The 22867-nt window shown below is 47.8% G+C and overlaps 1 protein-coding gene across 1 annotated transcript in view; it reads right to left on the bottom strand.

Annotated features, from left to right (window-relative positions):
• Positions 1-117: 117 nt before the first annotated feature.
• The window catches only part of ABHD12 (abhydrolase domain containing 12, lysophospholipase), a 37165-nt gene continuing 14415 nt past the window's right edge, over positions 118-22867 (bottom strand). Inside the window, exons 2-13 of the mRNA XM_032185885.1 lie at positions 20329-20453; positions 17764-17869; positions 15563-15682; positions 13098-13128; positions 6863-6908; positions 5716-5845; positions 4173-4210; positions 3955-4034; positions 3619-3701; positions 2699-2777; positions 2250-2377; positions 118-1906 (exon numbers count right to left, since the gene is read on the bottom strand). Coding sequence (XP_032041776.1) covers positions 1867-1906; positions 2250-2377; positions 2699-2777; positions 3619-3701; positions 3955-4034; positions 4173-4210; positions 5716-5845; positions 6863-6908; positions 13098-13128; positions 15563-15682; positions 17764-17869; positions 20329-20453 — 1006 coding nt within the window. The 3' untranslated portion in view covers positions 118-1866. The remainder of the gene's footprint in view (positions 1907-2249; positions 2378-2698; positions 2778-3618; positions 3702-3954; positions 4035-4172; positions 4211-5715; positions 5846-6862; positions 6909-13097; positions 13129-15562; positions 15683-17763; positions 17870-20328; positions 20454-22867) is intronic.

The raw sequence follows: 22867 nt of genomic DNA, 5'->3' as shown, positions 1-22867 counted from the left end.
GTCCAGGCCCAGCTGCAAGCCCCTTCTCCCACCCCACAGCCCTACTGCAGCACTGCCACGCACGCAGCTGGCCTGCCCCAGCAGGGAAAGCATCCCAAAAACAGGTGAGAGCTGAAGTGATCAGCAGTCAATGCCTTTATTAAAACTACACCACTTTTAGATAAACATTTCGGTTTGAAGTTCCAAGCATCTCACTGGCCTCCTGCCGGGGCTGGGGGCATTGGGATCGCCGCCAGCCGCCGGCCCCGCGCCGGGCCCTCAGCTCTGCCCCGCAGGAAGGCAGCCAGCTGCCGGCAGCAGCGTGAGCTGGAATGTGCAGGTCACTCTTCCCCCGAGCCACGTTAAGTGTTCCTCTTCTGTCAGTGCAATAAATACAAGTGCATCAAACATAATTTAAGTGGCACAGTTAGCTTATGAGTATCACGGGTCAGAAACCTCAGGGCTAACCCCGCTAATGGCAGAAGGGTCTCAGTGCGAGAACAAGCTACGGTCTGCTTTGCAACTAGGATGAGCCTGCAGGTATAACGGGGATGCATGCCGAGCAGTTTCTACTACGCTGTACACCCCTGAATGGACCCTTCAGGCAGCACGATTCGCTTCTGAGCACTAGTGACTAAACCTACAGCACCACTTCCCTCTCCTGGACAGCGTGCTCCAAACACAGCAGTGAGATGGGCAGAGAAAGCTGCTGCTGGAGGTGCCCGTGGTGCCCAGAACACAGCAAGGAGGCAGAAGGAGAAAGGTGGAAGAAGCCCAGGCTTGTTTTTGCATCAAGGACTGCGTGTCACTGCCTGCTTGTAACTACAGAGGAACAGCGTAGCCACCAGGAACAGGAAATTAAAAGGAATTGAGATGTAGATGAGGGGAAATAAAAACGCAAGAGTTCTTCCCACCCAAAGGAAGCACGTAGCTGGCTGGCTGTGTATGGGGAAAATGGAAGACACCCCTTCCCACATCCTGGGCCCATGCTGATCGCAGAAGGGGGAAGTCAGGCAAAACACAAGCTTAATGCTTTCCAGTTTAAACTCCCAACTCTGTAATTTATCTGTATAAGCCACTCCTAAGAAGTGCATGTGAGAAAAGGGAGGAGCTCCACTGAGGATAACAGGGAGGGGAGCAGAAGTGATGTCCAGAAGGAAAACTGTACGGAACAGGAAAAAAAAGGTATTCATCTTTTTCCCTTAAATAGATGTTGGAAAATGAAGAACAAAAAAAAAAATCTCACTTTATTTCCAAATGTGTGCAATTAGCCCACCACTTGCAGCACATTGTGACTGAAGAGCTAAACAAAAATACCTCTCACCACCTGGATCTGCAGTGTGTTTGTAATTACAGCCACTTAGCGGGAAAAAAGGGAAGGCAAAACGTGTACTTCCTAGAAAGGGAACACCTCAAACTCAAGCAAGACAGCTGTAGTATGGAGACACGGCAAAAGCCATTCACCTACAAATGAGTCTGTATGTGATCCAAAAAACAGCAGCAGTGTTTGGAAGTGAAAGAAACACCCTTGGTCATGACATACGTGTCCTAGGAATGTCTGTCCTCAGTGGTACCGCGCTGGATTGGCCAGGCCAGGCTCTGTTGTGCTTGCTTTTTTCACCATTTGGTACAAGCTCCTGGGTTGTTGGCACCCCTCCGTCCACATCAAAAAAGAAGCCACCAACTTCTTTCTTCTACCATCACAGACGCTGATGCTGGGAGCTGGAGTTGCCAAGGGTACACATCAGGACTGGAGTGGGAATCCCTGACCTCCGTTAGCGCCAGGGATGGAAGAATGGCAGACTGACCCACGGGGAGGGAGGAGGAAAAGGAGAGAGAGAGGGAGGGGAAGGAAAGAAAGGGAAACCGCTGCCAAGCAGCCAGTCTTCAGTGATGATGCTCATGTTCGGATACTCCCAGAAATTCCCTAGGAAAAGAAACAACACGGCAGTGACTCTCAGTTGTCCCACGCTCTGGTGGATTCTGTGGCTTCTGTTTCCCTGGCAAATACTGGGGCTGAGTGCTTGCAGCTAGAGGGAGCAGCAGCGAGCTTTGCTGCCACCCACCTAGAAGAGGTAAATGCAGCAGAAGCAGCTGCTCTGCAGACAGCCCCTCCAGAGCATCCAGCTCACAGCAGAGCCGAGACAGAGGGGGGAGCGCTCCCCAGCTTTCTGTGGTTCCCTTTCTGTAGTTCCCCTTCTGTAGGGCTGACCCAGGACCCCAAGCAGCACCCCCCCATGGCGTGGAGCCCCCGCTGGCTGGGCTGTTACCGCAGTATTCGAGGTAGCTCTGGACTCCTGTAGATGTATTTGTGCCGGTAGCCGAGGTCTGTGTGGAACGGGACGAACTGCACCTTGTAGTCCCGGAAACTCCGCGACGTCGCAGCGATGTTGTAAAGCTGAGCCCGAGGGGAAGCAGGTGAGGGACACGTGTCACTCCAAACCAGCCACCCCCCAGCTCAAAACCAGCCATCCCACCCCAAATCAGCCCCCAGGTCCCCAGACCTCTTTCAGGGGTGGTCCTGGCTTGACCAGCTTTGCAACCTCTCGCTCAGCCTCAGATTTGCCCCCTCCGACAGCACAGAACCTGCAGCCCCTTCAGGCCACGCGTTTCTATGCACGTCCTGCTGTTGCTGCCTTTCTGCCTGGCTTCATCAACACCCCTGGGGCGTTATTCTGGCCACCCCAGTCGCTTCCTCCAGGCAGAGCCACATGCCTACCTTTTTTCCCAGATGAAATGGTACCACCGGGTCGTCCTCAGCGTGAAGGATGAGCAGGGAGCAGGAAATGTATTTCACACTGTAAGGCAGACAATGACAATCAGGAGCAGGTAGACTGGAAGCGTTCTCCTCCCTGCCCAAAACTACTCCTACACACAGAGAGCCCCTTACTGATGTCAGGCAAAGCCAGTTAAAAATAGAGCAAGCAAACAACTGCAAGGCTTCAACGCAGCACGCAGGGCTGGGAAGCGTGGGCTGGCCCCCAGCAGCCTCCCGGCACTGGCAGCAACACGCCTGGATCTGCAAGGAAGCTGCAGTGACTGACGTGTGCTGTGGGTCATTAACTGCAGTTCAGGTCTTGAAAATGCTATTACACGAGCACCATTAATTCAATCTGCAGATTTTCTAGCAGAAGGCATCCTTGGAAGAGCTGTTTACTGCTCAGACCCAAAGCGGCTCGCATCACTGCAAGGCATTGTCCCCCAAGGTCTGGTTTGGTTTCGCAACTGGAAACCCAACTGCTAAGTGCTCAGCCTCTTGAATAAAAGGCTAAAAAGCAGACGTTATTATGCAAAAAGGAGGCTTATGCAAACGCAGACCAGAGAAATAATCCCAAACCTTTGCAGTCCTGATGCTACTGCTTAACGTGTAATGCACACTTGAAAAGCATAAATCACCAGGATCAAATTAGCATATCCCAGAGTAGTCTCTTTTGCATCTCTCCTCATTAAGACCAATTAAAAAGAAAGCTCCGCAGTGCAAAGCTGTGCTGCATTCAGGGCTGTGAGAGCAACTGAAATCCCTTCAGCAAGTACAATGCTTCGACATAAAAAGAGCAGAGAGCACAGTCTGCTCCTTGATGCTTGCCCTGGTTCACTGCAGCCACAGCTGAAAGCCCAGCGAAGAGGGAAGACACTCACTTCTCATCGTTTGCAAATTTAATGCCACTCGTCGTGATGGGGTCAAGGAAGAACCAGTCAAACCCGGGGAAGTATCTGTATATCTGAAAGGAAAAACTGCCATTAGTGGCAGGCAGCAGCAGGACAGTTACAAGCAGCAGCAACAGGGCAAGCCTCTGCCGTCCCTGTAACATCCCTGAGCTGCTGGCTGTGCTCTCTGCAAGGAGACAGGCCATGTTTCCACCAGCACCTTTTTTCCTCTCCTTTTTCAAGCCCCTCTTATCAGCACGCTCAGGAGCAGGCTCTCAGGGAGCTTGCCATTACACACCACTGCTGGGAGAACCGCTGTGTACTTGCCACGGAAAAGGGGTGACTCCGCGCCTCCTCCCGGATGTTGGTGAAGGGAGATTCCAGTATCAGGGCATCCGGGGGTGTTTCTGAAAAGCCGAAGGCACCGTGCTGAAATGCAGGGCTCAGGGCCTGCCTCGTGGGAGCAGCTGCCACCACGGCACGCCAAGGACAGCCTTGTCACGACACCTGGGCCAGGTGGGACGAGAGCAGCCCACCAGACTTACCTCTCTCGCAGAGGCGCCTCACCAGATTTGTTGCGACCCTGGGAAGGAGAACAACGGGTGTTAATCCGGCACAGTCCCTCTGCAAAACACTGGGCTCTGGTGGTAGCAGGGGGCAGATGTGCAACTACACTGCCACCGCACACTGCCTGCATTGTGACTTGGTTCCCACAGGTCTCCCAAACCCCACCGATGCCCACAAAGGGCATCAGGCACCTGCGTTTAGGTAAGTGAACAAGGCCAGGAAAGCAGCACACCACGTAGCCACTTTACAGGATCTCTTTGAGGCGGCTCTCAGGCTCCTGGCACACCCACAGTGGTGCAAAATGCCTCCTACCTCAAGGGTACAAGGGCTGAGGAGCAGAGAGGGGGAGGCAGGAGTATGGGCAGAGGGTTACTGAGCTCCAGGAAGCTGAGCACGGGGATCCAAGGGTGACACTGGCCACAGCTGGGCCAGAAAGCCAAAAGGTGTCCTCCATGCACCTCCCTAACGGGATGGACACGTTTCCAGAAGATGCTGAATCCTCCAAGCACAGGATTTATTTCAAAAAGCCCAACCTCTGGGCTGGCTACAGTCACAGGCCATTCAGATCACAGTGCGTTGGGAAATGTCACCGGAATGCTCCAACCCAGAAAGGGACCCTGAGCACAGCAAAAATAAAGAGGAAGAGCCAAAGGAGAAAATAAAATCTGCCTTGTCTCAAACAAAGCATGACATTTAGTATCATGGTGATGAAGAGGCACTCTCCTGAAACCCCTCCCTGCCCCAGCACCACGTTTTGTTGGACAGCGAGGCAAGCCACTGTAGACTCAAACACTCTCATCTGCACACAGTTTAATTTCAAAGCACTTCTTGTGTTTGCCCTCCACTCATCCCCACATCAAGGGGATTAGAGTGCATGTTCTCTGCTGAGAGTGATCAGCCTCCAGACGGCAGAGGAAAGGAATTAAGTGGAAAAGGAAAGTTAAAAAAAAACATTTAGGAAAAGGCACTTTGGACTGCAGATTTCTCACTGTTCCTGCTTCCCTGTGCCAAGCATGACCACGTAAACACTGTTGATGGCCAGCAGTGCAGCCATGCAGGCACCTACATGAATATTAATTACACACAATATGTTTGTCAGGATGGGAAAAGAACATTTTGTAAGGGAAAACCGCATGCACATGCAGCCTGTCTGGGATGCTCTTCCAGAATATCAAAGCAGCACGATGTTCTGCTCTGAGATGAACACAGACACAGGTTCACCACAGGAAGAGATCGGCGCAGTCCCACTCGCCTTCCACTCGATCAAATAGCATCAGATTCTAAGTGCCTTTTTCCAGCGTATCCCTCTGGGCAATGAAGGTTTGAGACCAGCTCCTGCACAGTCATTCACTGTAGCCCTTCTCACTCTGCAGAGCGCAGAAGGGGAGCTGCTCTGCAGCAGCTATGCCCCAGACTCCAAGCCAAGCCGGCCTGGGGATTGTGGCAAACAGCGCCTTCACCCACGGTCAGTGCGTGGTGTTTGTCAGGAGGTGCTGAGTCCCCCTGGGATTAGATACTCACCCCGTGCCTAAGGAGTGTCCCCAGATGTAGACAGGGTTGTCTCCGCTTCTTGCTTTTATCCAGTCGAAGACGTGAAGGGCGTCATAGGTCATTCCCCTCTCAGACGGGCTGCCTATCGAGTCTCCCCAGCCTGAAACACAAACGGTCCCTCTGTGAGCTGCGTGAAATGCTCTGCAAAGCCAGACAGCTCTCCCCTTGCAGCACACCTGCAGAAGAATCAGGCACAGGCAGTTTCTGCTCATCTCTCTGTGCACCTCAGCAGTTTGGGGTTAGAGCCCTGATTGATCAGCAGTCATTGAGACAAGGTAACTGCTGGCTGTAAAGAGGTTTTTGTGGGTTTGGTCACCAACAAAAACACCAGCTGGATCCCTAACGCTGCCACACTATTCTGGTACCTCCCTGACCGCAACAGCCCAGCCCCCAGCCCTCAGCTGCTTTTGCACGCATAAAACCAATTCCTAAGTGCAGTCCCTAAAAGCATACCAAGTGGATCCTTGGGATCAAAACCCAAGCACAAAGCTGTTGCAACGTCAGCTTGTCCAGCTGTCCGATCAGGGCCCTCCAGCCATCTTCCACCCTCCTGATTTGGCTCTATCCCTATTACACGGTGTCTACACACCTCACGCTGAGCAGGAAGCATCCCACATCCCTTCTGACACCTACAGAGCAGCCGGAGAAGCTGCTGCCAGCCAGCAGGACTGAAAAGCAGGGCAAGCTCCTACAAATAAAACTCTGAGAAGAGCAGCAGATACTCGACTGCTGGTGGCACAGAGCTGCAAAACGGTCACAGCTCCTGCTAATTTTGTTGCCCTTTGGAATAATTTTGTTATGGAAATTTGAGATCTCTGGAAACGCTTTAAAGACCAGAAACATCTGCAACATCCAATACAGCTTCTCTGAATTGTCAACGCAGCAGCACGTAGTTACACATCACAGAATAACCATGTCTCGTTTGTACGATTTAAAGGCAAGAAAAGGATGAACTTAAAATTGAAAGAGAAACGGTAACCACAACTGATTAGCTAACAGCAAGTGTTTGCAAAACAACAGTTCCCCTGAGATTATCTTTAAAAAGAAAAGTAATTATTTTGTTACTTAGAAAAGAAAGATAGCTACAAGTGTTTCACAATAACAGAAGCCCACATACCTCGATAATCAAATGTGACCACGTGGTACCCGAGGGAGCTGAGAACCTGGAGGGGAGAGAAACACACAGAAAGCTCTCACAGAGGCCACCACAGCGGCCGTGCTCTTGCCTCAGGCCAAGGTGCAGGGACCTGATTTATAGCATTATCAACCCGACTTGGTAAAGGAGTAATTTAAGAGCTTTTCAGCGTAGCAGGCACAGGGCTTTCAAGCAGCAGGCATTTCAGTCTGCTGGCTTTCCTCCCCTTGTCTCCTGGACTGAGATGTAGATCACCCCTTTAACAGCTTTACCCTTGATATCTACAAACACCCAGTGACCATTTCCCATACAACCAAACAAAAGCCACACAAAAACTTTCAGGTTTTCTAGTGAAACAGTACAACTGCTTCCTTTATGCTGCTCAAACTTCCCTAATGTGAGCTCAACATGCAAAGGCCCGTTTCAGGTTTCAGAAGGCTTAAACATATACACCTAAAACTTACAATTGCTCTATCGTGAAGATTTATGTCGCTAACAGGGGTAATCCTAGCAAAATCTATTAAAAGCAAGTAAAAATAATATCCCCACTAGGTAAACTTGCTTGGGAAAAGTGCCTTGGTAAAAACAGCACAAGCATTCTGAGCTACCATTGCTTGGTATGACTCTAACAGCTCTGCACTGGATAAAAATTAGTCACAAAAAGATTAAACTGCTGCTGTGACCTCTGTAGGATACGTGCTAGAAATGCCATCTTAGTATTGCATTACACTCTTAATCTTTTAATGGACCAAAGGAAATTGTGTGTAAAGCCAACACATTGCTTTTAGTGTAAGTAAAATCCTGACAGTCTGAATGATTTCTGTTAATAGTTTCAATCTCATTGAAAAAAAAAAAAAAAGAGAGAGAGCACCATACAGAGAGGGGTGTTGGCGATCCAAATCCTTTGCTGGGGGGACTATGATGGTGACAGCATCTCCTTTTTTCCTTCTAAGGTCCATTTGGGATCCATCTTTGTACATTTCTGGTGCGCACAACAAGCTACTTTCTCTTCACCAGTCTGTGACTCTATGTTACAACCCCAATTACCTTGCGGGGCGTGTTTTAAATGCATTGGACACATTCTCTTCCTCACATCTAAAACCATTTCTGCATAGCTCCCAGCCCTGCATCTCTCTTGCCAACCACGACCATGGGTGAGCTGCTCCCAGCCCTGTCCCCGTGGCCGGGCTGTGCCCGCTCCCAGCCCCGCTCATACCTGCACTCCTCCACAACACGGCCTGCGTCCCCATTTTCAAGGTCTCTGCTGTCGCACGGGGCCTGCACTGCCCTCCTCTACCCTGCATTGCTGTGCTGGCTGCCAGCAGCATCTCGTTTGACACAGAGTTACTCTATCTGGAACTTGCACACAGAAACATGAGAGATTTTCTCTCTAATGCTGTCTGTGCGGGAGTTGGTACTGTTTGCGTTACCGTCACAGCCAAGCCACATCATTACTCGAAGCTCAGCAAAACACAACCAGACAGCCAGCAGCCACCCGGTCATGAGACGATTGCTGTGTTATATATGGAGTGGTAATTCGTGTTGAGAAAATGGCTGATATTAATAAAGAAGGGGGAGATTTGGGAGTGTGGCCATGGAGGTTGGAAAACCCCATGGTTGATGGTAACATCAGACTCTTAAGGATGAGGCCATCAGGAATGTAAAAGAGTTTAGAGGGAACAAAGAAGGGTGATTCAGGAGACTCCATGCAGTCTCCGGTCTCTTGTTCTCCAGCCATTAAGGCATGGAAGTTTCTGGGTGTTTGCTGTTGTTATATGCAAAGTTGTTTGACCAATGAAAAGTTGTTTGGAAAAGAACTGCTGTGGAGAGAAGGGTATAGGAGGGGAGCCTGCCCTCAAGATACAAAAGGCAACACGATGTGATGAAGTTAGGGCATCAATAAAGAAGCAGGAAAAAGGAGTGAAAAGGAACAGGCTGGCAGAATGGAGACCAGGACAGGAACAGGCACTTTGATTGCCTCATGAAGATAGGTTCGGCCAGACTCAGCAAACCGCTCAGAGAAGCTCATCCAGAAAGTCGCTGGAAATGGGCGCACCGGAGCTGGAGAGAAGCTCGAGCTGAGAGAAGCAGACCCGTGCACACAACTGCCCCTCGCTGGTCAGCAGCTGCACATTGTGGGGAATCATACGACCTTAGGAACAAAGACTGTCCTGGTAACCTTACAGCTCATTCTCCTTATTAACAATCGGACAGTTTATGAGCCTGAAATATGGGACCAAACTGAGGTCAAGGTGTGGGACTCTGCAACTAAAAACGACAAGGTTGCAGTGGGATCGCTCAGCACCTGGCGAGCAGTCTCTGAGGCCTTAAAGAGCCCTGTGGGGCCACAGTCAGACACGTGTGGTTTGCCAGACAGTGAGGGAGCTGCGGGCTCCTTTACTGACCCGACTGCTACGCCATGGGCCCCTCTGCTGCTACAGCCATCGAAGGCTTTTGCTGTTACACCCCCTGTTGACCTGGACGTGCCTTGTGACCCAGGCCTACTGGCCTTGAAAAGGAGATGGATATGCTTTTCTTCGATCTGGGAAGAACGGGATACATAAGGCCTGAAGACCGAGTTGCTTGACAACTTAAAGCGAGACATCTTGTTCAAAAGGAATGGAAAATGGAGACTGTTAAGTTATGGAACTTAAAGGATTGTTTGTTACCTTTCCTGATGGTACGTCTGTATAGGCATACTTGTGTTTAGTATGTTAAGCAATGTTCTGTATATTTAGAAGTTTGATGTTCGTGTGTGCATGTTGGTGGAGCGTAGACTCCCTGCACACCCAGCGCTGTTTACTTGCCTTTTATACCTTTTAGAAATATTTCTTTTATAAATATTACTAAATTCAGATTGAGTTGAGACTTTATTTATAGCAGCTGTTAGGGCTAAACCAGCTGAAAACAGTGCTCCAGGGGGCTCCAAGGCAAGCTCAGAAGCTTTACAAGCCGTGTTACCAGCAATAGCAGTGCTACATTCATTGGGCTACAAGGCTGCAATTTCCCTCTCTGACAGCTTACCAGCTGCAGACTACCACTTGTGAGCCCAGCAAGGACACTGCAAACCCTCCTGTGGCTCATGGCTTGTCTCCAGGACTGAGCAGTGGATTTCCTCGGAGGCAGCAACCCATCCAGCAGCCTCAGGGTAACCTGCAGAGGTCCAAGGGCAGCAAACAGCTCTTCATCATAACCCATTAACTGGTTGCTGAGTGTCTGATTTTATAGCCAGTGCAGCTTGCACAACAAATAAGTGCATTGTAGTGATTACAATGAGAGCTACAGCACGCCCGGCCAAGTTCAGAACTCCTGCAACCACAAGACACTGCCCTCAGGGGGACTGCAGGCAGGAGCAGTGATGCATCCTTTGGGCTGCCGTAGCAATTTGGGCATCTGCTGGGTTTACAACACTTGCTGCCTTCAGGGCTCCTTGCACCACCAGCTGGGCTTCCAGCATTAGCTGTTGGGTGCACGCCACTGCAAACTGGGTAACAACAGCACAATAAGCAGGTAAGATATTAATGAATCCATTAGGTGCTGCAGGACTGCTGACTCCACCAGAATTACTAAACATCACTTTAGGTATGTCCACTTGTGTATTGGAGCCCCTGAGATGCAGGGCACAAAGTGCTTTCTTGCAGAGCCCGGTTTTCAGCTTCGCAATGGGATTTTAGTGCTAAGTCACCACGTACAATCCAACCTTGTCCAGACCATTAAAAATGATTTGCAGATCAGAAGACTGTATTCAGTCTTTCCCTTTTCATGTTTACTTATATGATGATAAAATCAAACAGAGCAGTGAAAGCAAAGTTACACAACAGATACTTAGCTGGATCTACATAGTCTTCTGTGCTACCTGGGGAAGGGAAAGTGATGAAGAAGCCTCGAACATCTCCCCCTGCAGGACTTTCTGGTCATATGAGAGGTCTCATCATCATTTGTTTCCTTATTTTATCCAATTTATTAGCTATTATTCTTAAGTATCAACTGTTAATTAACCTGCTGACAGCTTAGCTATCTTTGATATGTTTGATGTGTTGGCTGCACTGGCAGCACCTCTTCCGAGTAACAAAGAGATATTTTAATTAGCAGTGTGCTAAGAAACCCCACTGCTGAGAATGGCCATGCCTGGAAAGAGCAAGGAGTGTCCTGAAGAGGCACAGCCGAATTCTCCTTTTGTGGTGCTGCAAGGCAACATAAAGTGAACGTGTAGACCAGAGACGAGGAACGCAGCAAGAGGAATCTGCCTGGCACTTGCCCTCACACAGCAGCCAGCAAACAGCAGAGCTGCCCTCGAGACAAAGCAGGCACAGGCAGCAGCACCCTGCACGCCCACCCAAACCACGTTCTGTCTCCTCACAGCCTGGCACAGCACAGCCCCTGCGCTTTCCCTGTGGGAAAGCAAGAAATCTGGCAGCGTCCCAATCCTATGCCCCGAGGCTATTAAGCCTCTTTTGGTTTAAGTAGTGTTGTCTTTTAAAAGCGTATTTTTCTTTCTTGTTTCTCCCTTTAGAACCAGAAAAAGTCTCAGATGAAACTAATAAAACTTCAGCTGCCTTTGGAGATAACACGTTTCCTTTGGTCCTCACCAGGATGTTTAGTGCAGCAGTGACAAATGTTTCCTATGTAGCAATTACTTACATCCCTATAACAATATCCTATTGTTTCTTTTGTTGCTATGAAGTTGGGTAATCTCATGTGATTGGCAAAAAAAACCTCTGCATCAGCTCTCCACTCTCCCAGCACATCAATGCAGCAAGGACCAAAAGCTTCACCGCCAAATCCTCAACATACAAGTCTGAATTGCAAAGGAGCTTGTTGTAGGCTGATCCTGACAAGGGTAGCTAGGAGAAGAGGACTCTTGTCTTGAATTTTAAAAGGTTTTGAGGACTCTTGTCTTGAGTTTTAAAAGGTTTTAACTTGCAATATTCAAAGCACAAATTATTTATATTGACACAGTGAGCCTGAATATATTGGTACACATAATATCTGGAAACCAGGCTCAAGCAAAGAATAACTAACTGGCCACGTGTCCAGGGCAGAGGAAAGTGCCCCTCAGAGTGAGCTTGTATCTGATCATTGTCTCCAAACACGCATCCTCTCAGGGACCAAGGATTTCAGACACCTGCAGCTCACAGACTCTGCGCAGCAGTGACAGCCTCATTGTTCATTGTTGCTGCTGAGAAAAGCTGCTCGCATGAAGCAGTCACTTAGGAAGAAGGGGCAGACCTCTTGAGTTATTTCCCTCCTGAGCCTCTTCTGGAGGGCCTTCTCCTGCTGCTTCCAGGGTGTGAGTAGCAGCAGTAGAGGGGCCAGCAACCCAACCTGGTCCATTCTGCTGGAATAAGCATGTACCTAGAGTTTCTGGCGCAGTCCAGTACTAGTTCGGGCAAAATCCCAAACTACTGCCTCTGCCTGTGCTGGCCAACACAAAATGCAGTGCAGCAGAGGTTGTTTTTCTGGGAGTCAGCCAACTAGCTTAGCATACATGACGGTCTCCCCAGCTGTCGTGTGCCAACCTCCAGTAACTTAGCACATCCTTTTTTCTTAGAAAAAACATCACCTGCCTCTTTGAAACTTCCAAATGGCATTTTCTGAGTGACCTGAATTAAAAAAAAGACATTACTGCAGGGGATCTTGCATAAGTAGCTGCATTGCAATAAGTCTTTACGAATGCCAACACTGACACCAATTATAAGGAGAAAGAAATGAAAGCTAAATCCAGAGGAAAAACACAGCCTCAAATCCCTCTGAAACGAACTAGCAAAAATAATGATGGCTCTTTGGGGACACTTAGGGATGCGCTGTGTCACAACAGTGACTATACAGAGACTGGTAACATATGAAACAATACTCTCAAGAAGTACCTTAAGTCAGTGTACCAGGATAATCAATCAAATCATGGCTGTGATTAAATAAAGCTTTTTTTTTCCCCCCCCATAAACTGTTCTGAACATATTCCTGGCAAAGAAGCTGGTTAGTTTGGTTGGAGCTGACAGGTAACAGCAAGTAAAAGACCTTTCAAATATTTTTTCAGTGTGGTGAAGCATGCTCAGTGCTTACAGACTCCTCTAGGTGTGGGGTGTGTATGGCAGAAGGGAGCCAAAAGCCCTAGGGGCTCTCTGCCTGGCGGCAGTGGGCTGTAATGAGCAGTCCTCAAGCCCGTGCAGGTCTGACTGCATCAGTGCAACCTCTTGGACAACATGCAGCCACTCACCTTGTACAGCTCCACACGGTGATCCCCTCCTCTGGCAGAAGTGATTCAGGAAGAGAATGAAAAACAAAAACAAAAGCCACATGTCAACATTTAAGCTTCCAGAGACAGGCTTGGGATTGCAGCTAAACACAAGCATGCATGCCAAACATTAAAAACACTTGAACTGCTTTGTTACAGGCTATAAGAGGACACCAAGGCATTGCTGAGCTACTGAGAATATAGTTTAAAAGTTGACTTCTCCCTTTAAATTTCTTCGCATGGCAGGTAAAGACAAACTTTTCAACCCCTCCAACCTGCCTTTTCCAAAGCCTGTAATACATCCAAACCAGCCTGCCCTTGCTGGCTTTGCAGATCCTGAGCTGCTGCCACCAGTGCTGCCCCAGCCAGTAACCCCTGCTCCCAGCAGAGCTCACCATATTAACCCAAGCACCTAGCCCTTGGAACCTCTCACCTGGCTCCTAGCACAGGGACAGAAAGGACACGTGCAAAAGACCAAGCAGACAAAACCAGAGTGGAACACTAAAAATAAGTTCAGGGGAAGAATTTTGCTTTAATGTTTTTTTCATAAATTGAAAACTAGATGCTAAAAAAGGAAAGGAGAGGAAATGTGACATCACATGCATTAAAATACGTCCCCATTGTGACACTGCTAATCCACAATGGAACTTTACCACTGCTAAAAGTACATTTTCGCCTGCACTCACATGAAAACCCTAAAACATTCCCACTGTGACTGGTTTGGTCAGCGCAACCTCTAAACCAAACTGCCACTTTCCAGACCGCCCTCGAAGAACACACGCACTTGCCAGCCAAAAGCTGTCAGCTCCAACTGCGCTACAAAATACCTAACACAGCCAAAACCACTCAGGGCACAATGTAAGGGGTTGCTTGGAAGTCAAGTTGAATCAAGCAAGTCTGAGGAAGAAGACGCTTGCTTGAAAAGCCATTTTAGACATGCACGCACTGGTGACTTCTCATGCATCCCTCAAAGTGCAATACATTTTTTTTTTAATTTTATTTTTTTAAAAGACATTGAGTAAACATAATTTCTGCCTCAGCTCCAGGCCACTCAGCCAACCCAGAAAGCAAAGGCAGTGCCTTTTACTTAAGCTTTACTGATGCAGGCTGCATTAACCAGGCCTTTCACAAGGGACTGAAGACACGCTGTGGAAACACACAGCAACATACATTAAAGCAGGAATGGCAAAGCCAATACGACTCCGGCTTCCTCCAGTGCACAGAGTGAAGCAAAACGTGAGGTACACAATCAATACATAGCTCAGCACTTTATCTCAGTAACACTTGGGGGAGCCAAGAAGTAAATCTAATCAATAAGCACACAAAAGGAGATACTGGTCCTAAATTACCACCATTAAGCTGCAGAGCAGTTTCCATTAGTATCATTTGCTACACCCGATGAAGACAAGGAAACAAACGAAGCAGTATTTGAAAAATAAGGCAACAATTTGATTAAACCTTGTAACACATCAGCATGAGAAGACAACAGTTTCTGAAGGCCCATCTGCTCATGCATTCCTAGCTCACAGCATGCAGCTTCCACATTTTGCCCATATACAGAAAAAAGAACACTACTAAGGTAAGAATTTAGGTGAAAAAGGGCAAAGCTCCTGCAATGTAAAAGCTAGGAAACCTTCACTACCAGCACAGTTGAAACAGCATTGTATTACAGCAATGCTTCTGCTCTTGCAGAGTATCTATAAGCAGCCATCAGCTTCAAAAGAACACACGGTCAAAACTCAGAAAGGAGCCAATACTCTTTGAAAGATGCATATTAAAAAAGAAAAGAAAAAAAAAAACAACACGTACTAATAACTGAACAAAATCTCTGCATCATGCAGAGATGTGGCAGGAAAACCATGATACTGCAAAACACCCAGGAAGCCCCACACTGACTAATGGCTTTTAGCACCCTGAAAGTTTAGAGAACCTGACCACAGCTGCTAAGGTTACAAGTTTTAGAAATGCTCCTGTTCCAGACAGATGTCCAAATGTCCTGTACATGTGCAATAAGGAAACAGACCAGCACATTATCTTCCTCTTTCCATCTGATTTTCCTTCCTCAAAACGTGTTAATTGCTAAAATAGGCTCATGAAAGGAACTGGAAAGCTTATTTAATATACATAAAAGCATATATACAGAAGAGGTAACACTATCCCATGTCTTGATTCAGAAACCATTATACTGGAAAATGTGCGTCACAGCCTCCTGGCATGCAGAGGACAGAAAGCATCTGCAGGATCAGATCTCTCTGATAATGCAATAAATCTGTTCTCACATTCAATAAATGGAGAGGCATCATGTCTTCAGACATGCTTTTTAAAAAAAAATAATAATCTAAAAGCAATTTGGTGCTTCTCCTTTCCTTTTAATCAATGTGCTGAAGCTGTAGCAAGACAGAAAAAAACACAAGGCCTAACAGAGCTGTTGCTGGTTTGTGTCTCACCTTGTTCCCGCATTGCCGTGCAAATAAAGGATTACAGGATGGCTGGAACCCAAAGCATCTTCAAACCACAACTGGTCCTTCCCCCGGGCATTCTTCCCTAAGGCTGCAGGGACTGTGTGCCTGTATCCAGAAGGAAAAATACATATATATTTATTCCCTTCTTGCTCATTAGCATCTGCAACTCAAATTGAGTTTTTCTGATCAATTCATCCAGACTTAAACCCCTCACGCACTCTTGACAAAGCTGCCATCCCTCGCCAACAAGTGAGACGTTTTAAAAAGCCAGTGACTAGTGTTATTTCTACATTTAATCTCCAGTACTTTTGCCTTCAAAACTCAGGGCTAGGCAAGGCACCAAACTTCCCAGGCCAACCCAAAGCACAATTACTGAACTTCCGGCTGTTCTACAGGAAGAATCTCAGCTCCTAGGCTTTTATGGTGCTTGATTACTTCAATCAACAGACTTGTACATCATAAACAAGATTCACAGCTAGGTCAGCAAATATTCAGAACAACAACCAAAGTCAGCTGATTTTGGAAAGAACAATTGATAAACAAGAGGTACAGCTGAGTAAGGAAATTTCAAGAAAAACAGGTGCTCAAGTTCTGATGAGAAGATAACGTATTTTGTTTTCAAGCACTAGGTTCTTGAAGGTGTAACCTCTCAGCTAGAAAAGCTATAACCTAGAAAACCCAGGAATTTTTAACTCTCAGCTGTTCTTCAATAGAAGGCTTAGCTGGGCAGCCTGTTAGAATGTGTTCAACACTAGTGGGGAAAGGAAAGAGATAAACAACAGACCAAAGAGAAGGCAGGCATTCAAACTGGGTAATTACTCCAGAAGACAAACACTGAAAGTGAGTACATGCCCACAATCATCTCAAACTGTTGATAAAGGAGCCAGCTTACAGCTATCTGAAGTACGAAGGTGCTCACATTCCTTTCTCCTACGAAGAAAGGCAAATTCCATCCACCACACCTTCCCGCAGACATAGACATGATCAGAGGACAAACCAGCACGCAGGAAAACACATTAAGAAAAAAAAAAATCTACTTGCTTGCATGCAGCAGCCAGACATTGAGTTTTCGAGGAGGAAAAATGCCCAAATAGCTGTAGGACCCCCTGTTCTGCCCCAATAGTTCCGCAAGCTTGTGAACAAAGCTGGCTGAGGAGTTTGTTTCAGGAGCATAGTGAACACAAAACCTTATGTTAACATTAAAACAAGGCTCCAAACTTCAGCGAAGGTCCCATTCAAAAGGTCACACACTCCCAAGCAAAGAGAAACTCTTTGCCTTAGAGGACACACACAAAGTACATACCCACAGCTAAACCCTCCAAATCCCACGGCTTACAAATCCAGCAGCACTGGCTGCATTAAGCAACAGCACCTTTCCCTTCACACCTGACACAGCGTCTAGGCTATTTTTTCAGGTGTTTGCTGATCTTGTGTATGCATTCGAACTGCGGGCACCTCTTGTTCAAAGCCAGCAGGGACTTTCCTGTGGCTTTGAAACTCCTGGGTTTCAGACACAGTAGAACTTGGTCACGAGGAGCAGATGCAGAAGCTGGTTTGAGCTGGCCTAATAATGTGGCAAGTGCTGAAAGCAGACCTTTTTCAAACAAAGAACCAGTCATTTGAGCCGGTCCCGGTTAACAAGGAGCTAAAATTAACTGTCCTTGCCTGGGACCAGAAAAATCTTCACGAGTAAAAGCGAGCACTGACACTGTCACTTGTTCTGCTAAGAGAGCAAACGGCGTGTTCCTTCCTCACCCACTCTCCAAACCTTACATATGTTTTGTACACAGAATATTCTTCCTCCTACTCTGAACACTTTGATCCTGTTTTCCCATCTTCCCCCACATTTACTGTGCAAAACAAACTACGAACGGCAGTCAAATAACAGAACTTCTAACTCCTCGGGTCTGGTCTGCCTTTGTAGCAAGGCAGAGCCTTTTTGATCCCAAATTATGAAATTTCTCTGAATGCAAAGGTTGTCCAATTTTGTTTCAGCCAAGCTCCAGAGATCTGCATGCTTTTCAACACGAACTCAGCCACTTGGCAGGGAAAAAACACGAGCATCCACAAATCAGAGCAGGCAAAGGCTGTCACATGCACAGCAAAAATACTGCACACGCAATACTGAGAACAAAAGGAAAGACTACGGGTGCACAGCGCACGCTGCACAAAGCAGGTGTCCTTACCAGACTCCGATGGTTACATCCTCCTCTGGCTGAAGGTAATAATTACAGGTGTGGTTTAAACCTTGATCTTGTGGTCTTTTCAAGTCAATGAAATATGGGACCCTCACTGAAATACAAAAGAAAAGATAAAGAATAATTGGACTTTTTAATTTTTACCTGTATTTTCTTACAAAACAGTGTTACCAAGGCACTGGAGAGTTGTACAGAGCAGCCCACTGTGCCAAGAAGACCTTTCTTTTTTTGTGTGAAAGGATGAAATGAACTACAATCGTGACTAAAATATGAACATCAAATACAGCAAGGTAAGATGCAAGCAACCACCAAAAAAAAAAAAAACAGGCTAAAATAAAGAGGTGGGGAAGCCAGACAAAGCTTCCTGTGACACATACCAGAGATGTGAACCAGCTCTGCTCAGTCTGCTTTAAAAATCTCCCAGGCACATGACAGCCACTCCTGCTGCATCAGGGCAGTGGGTGAGCTGATTTGGCCTTTTATTGCTTGCAGTAAGGGCAGTTACTGATGGGACAAGCTCAGCTGGGACATCCCAGAGTTGATGTCTGATGCGTTTCAGGACGGCATGTGGTTGCAGCCTTTATATTTAAAAAGTCTACAGGAGATACTGTATCATAATAGCAGACACCACATTCCTCTTGCCATGGAAGAGTAAGATAAACTGTGTCAAACGCTGGCTTTCCAAGCCTCTGAGGGGGATGTGCAGTTTGGTAGCCAATTCTTCAGTGACTGGTGAGTAATTGCTGTCCCTCCCAAACACCTCAGCATTTAAGAGATCACATTAGGTTCAAGTCTTCATCTCTTCAGATGAGCATCTCTGAAGTCCCAGAAAACAAAACAGTTGCACCTCAGTTCACTCCTCCAAATGTTTTACATTTCCCAGCCTACAGACCACGGTTGGCTTTGCTTGTTGCTCATGTGTTTGAATCACTGAACATCCCATCAGGAAAGTCAAACTTCCCTCAGATGTTCAGCTTTTTTTTTCCCCCCATTGCTTGGTTCAAAATCTGCCTCCTTGACATTTAGCGGCACAATAACCAACACACCAGAGCTTTTGTTGTATTAACACCCAAAGAAGCACCGCTATTGGTGACAGCCACATCTCACTTCGCTTACCCCAAACACCACAGCAGACAAGGGCTGTGTTAACCTGACAAGCCTGGAGCCTTAGACTGCAAACCCGAGCCTGAGCACGTTTGCTCTCATGCAGAGGCATTTGTTTTGTTTAAAAGGGTATCTGCAGGTCACCTGGACCCCTGCAAACACTAAATGTGAGAGTCCAAAACCAAAGGATGTGTGCCACCACAGACCCGCTGGGCCATCACCAGATGGGGAAGAGCATTGAGTCATGTTCAGGAGGTTAAAAAGCAACAAGACCACTGCTCTGAAGGAGAAATGCCACTCTCCAGTGGAGAAGAATTACTCAGGCTTCCCAGCATGCTTCTAATAAGCGTTCTTTCTACAGGACTACGAAGGCAAGTAGTCGTCGTGGAGTGCTGTCACAAGGAAATAGGTGACTGCCATTATTTTAGAGCAGTGGGAACAATACCACAGAGATCTTAGTGCAAGGACTCCCGAGAGAGCGCTACGGGACAATTATTTTCATCACCGGGGAATAAAGAGGGGCAGGAATTTCAGGGAGACCTAACAAAGCTCTGCAAGGGCAAATGAGAATCATCACGAACGAAACCAAGGTGATGAAAATGGAAGCAACCTGCGTTACTGACTGTTACCCAGCTGCCTGTTCTGACAATCACAGCACAAGAGCTGGCCCTGTTCAAAGAGTACACGTGCATACTTCACAGCAACCACGAACCACGGTGTTAGAACACACAGAGAATGCAATCAAAATGACAAAAGTGATATAAAAGCAATGTATATGCCCTTGGTCCTCTTAGCCAGGGTTTGTACAATCAAAGGAAAAGATTTTACGACTTCCTTAGAAAGCCCAAGTAAGGTTTAAACGACAAATTGAGATTGCTAAGAAGCATCCCTCATAGCGATGCTCCATCATTTTCTACCCTGTGGATACTCAGGCTCCCCCGGGAGCTAAGCCAGCCCTCCAGAGCCATCCCACAGCCAGTTTGACCGAACGCAGAGGCTGAAGAGACACAAAGAAAGCATTCAGCGTGCCTGCGTGAATGGGTCTCTTCTGTTCTGCCCCAACCAAACTGCTCTGCTGAAGTGCTTTCAGGTGAAGAGTCACGGCCTGGAAAACAATGCGCTGGATTTAATTTCCCCGCCTGTTCATGCAGCTTTGTTAAGCCTTTTAGAGAAATGTATTTGATGTGTTGCACAGTTTTCCTGAAGGAAAGCATTTGGGCGGAAAGCTGGCTCCAGTTTGGTCACTGCATTTATACCGAAACACACTGCAGAGACCACCAGGGCCGCAGCCAACGCTCTGCAAGCCACAGCTCGGAGAACTTGCAGCCTGTGAAAGCTCACATCCTTCACAAGCCGTAAACACGCAGGGGTGGGGAAGTTACAGCAGGCAAATGAAACACAAGAGACATTCCTCCCCTTCACCCTTCACCAACAGAGCGGGCCACTTACCGAAGTTGAGGAAGACCAGCTTCGCCTGAATAGCAGGACAAAGTTTGACAAGAAACGGAATGGCTACGTACACTCCCAGCAACCAGATTATCAGCCTCCGCAACCGGAACCATAACCCGTATCGCCTGCGTAAAGAGGGGAAAAAAATAAAGAAAGAAAGGCCTGAATACAGCAGGAATTTTATGAACGGTTTGTCACAACGATCTGCGTGCTTGGTGCTTTGGAAAACGACTTCATTTATTCTTTGAACAAAACTAACTTGGAGCCGTTGACGCAGGCTCAGCTGTTTGAGAGCAGCAGGAGCCAAGCGAGCTGTCAGCTGATGGCACACGCCTTCAAGAAGGGGAAGAGAAACTCCCCTCTGATCACATTTGAAACCACTCTGTAACAGCTTGTTGTGTTTTTTTTCCTGATGACTTCACAGATTTCAATATCTCTGGAGAAACATATCACACGTTTGTCTCCAACGAGAAGCACTTACCATTTTAAGCACTATCAGCAAGATTTTTTTTCCCCCAGTTACATTTTCACATATTTTGAGGAACTGTGTGTAATGAGACAGCCTGATCCCAAACCGATAAAATCACACGCGATCGCACGTACAGACTGGAGCAGAGATTCTGCCTCGTCCAGCTAACAGGGGTCATACCCTCCAACGGCCTGGAAAGGAAACCTTTCCATGTTATAAAACACGATGAGATTTACTTGACTGACACGCTCTGGACAGAATCACTGAGTGCCACTGCAGGCAGGAATTAAAACACACACAAACCCTTCAGGCACCAGCACTTCTCTGCTCTCCAGCTGACAGCCCGGAGCAGGAATCATGTCGCACGCCAGCAGACAACCAGTTTTCACCATCAGCAGTTCCTGCCAGCAGGTGAAGGCTGAGATCAACTTTTCCCAGAGGCCTGAAGTTATCACTCTCCTGTTTGGTGGTTCTAGGAGGCGACATGCTGAACTTCTCCAGGAGATGAGCATACAGCTAAAACCGGGATGGAAATAATCTCATCACACACCAAAACCCCCTGGATCTCCATAGGTTTTGCAACCCTAGGCTAACACCAAGGGTCTCAACAGCAGGCATTCTACCCAGCATAGAAGAAATCCTCCCCACAACTCTGCCTTTAGGCTTTTGGCACGATTGCTCGTGTATTTGCTGGGAATGGGCAATCCTCCTACATGATCCCAAACCCACACCCGCCACACCACTGCCTACCCTCATGTACCTGTCCGTCTCCTCACGTCCTGGGTTACACAGACTCCACATGGATTCCCTTTCCTTAACAACCTGAGCTGCTGCTTTCCAAAAGAGAAAGAAAAACGTTATTAAAAACATCAACAACCAAGCCTGGCTGCAGCAAGCCCATGCTGAAAGGCTCAAAATATCATCCTTCCCATGGAAAGCCTGACAGTGGGGACGTGAAGAAAGCCAACGAGGCTTCCAGTGATGTTTCCATACCCTGAGCCCACTTTCTCAAGGCATTATGGAAAACAGACACAGCGAAGGACTGGCAGAGGAACAGGCACAGCGTCAGCAGAGCGTTGGTGGTACCGAAGCCCTGGTGACCCATCTCCACCCCAAGGAGAGCAGCAACTGGAGGAGGAGGGCACAGAGGTCCCGAGGGCACGGGCACAGGACACGAAGCCTGCCCACAGCCGTGATCCTCCCAAGCAGCCCAGCTGGCATCCTCCAGAGCCAGGAGCTGAGAAATGCCACGAGGTGAGCCGAGCACACGAGGAAACCCCCCGCAACTTTGGCAAAAGCCACCCTGTATTTCGTTTGGGAGAATGGCAACCGCAGCGCTCTCTGCTCTCAAGCTAAAGCTTTCTTTCCACAACCACCCCCACATCAGCACACAGCACCTTTTTTTTTTTTTTTTGTCACTCAGCAAGGTTCGTGGGAGAGAGCTCACCGAGGTTCAGTTGCTCAGCCTCCATCATGTTTTGCTTCTCTTCAAGGAGGAGAGCATCTCTCTGCTAAACCTTTGGGGTTTGGCTCTGAACCCATCCAGGCACAAGGAGAAGGCCCCAAAGCACAGGTTCTCCAAACATCCCCCCTGCAGAAATGCTGAACACGACCCAGGCACGAGCTGGAATCGGGAAGAGAAATTGCTGAAGACTACACTGAGAAATGCCATCAGAGCAAAGGAATGGTTTCAGCTTCTGCTTTTTCTCCTCAGGAGAATGAAGAGAAACATCTTTTCTTTCTCTCCGGCACCCCATGCCAAACGCTAAGAGGTAGTGTGACATCTACACCTCATCACCAGGGAGATGGCTGCTTGAAATGCAACCAGGGCAAAGCCTCTGCCCATCAACAAGCGGCTTCCCCTCTGCTGATAAATCCGAGACAAGGTGCTGAAGTGTGCTCTAAGTTATCTGCTAAGTCCTTAGCGAGTGATTTCACCCAATTAAACAGCTCTTGCTCTGCAGAAAAGCTACCGCAAGAAATAAATGCCCTGCACAGGGAGCTTATGGTGTGCCAGGGTGAAAGCAGCAGCAACACGCTTCTCACCCCCAGAAAACTCAGTTGGTCTTA

The sequence above is a fragment of the Aythya fuligula genome, chromosome 3, assembly GCF_009819795.1.
Source record: "Aythya fuligula isolate bAytFul2 chromosome 3, bAytFul2.pri, whole genome shotgun sequence".
Classification (NCBI taxonomy): domain Eukaryota; kingdom Metazoa; phylum Chordata; class Aves; order Anseriformes; family Anatidae; genus Aythya; species Aythya fuligula.
This window is presented reverse-complemented; position numbering and strand designations above follow the sequence as displayed.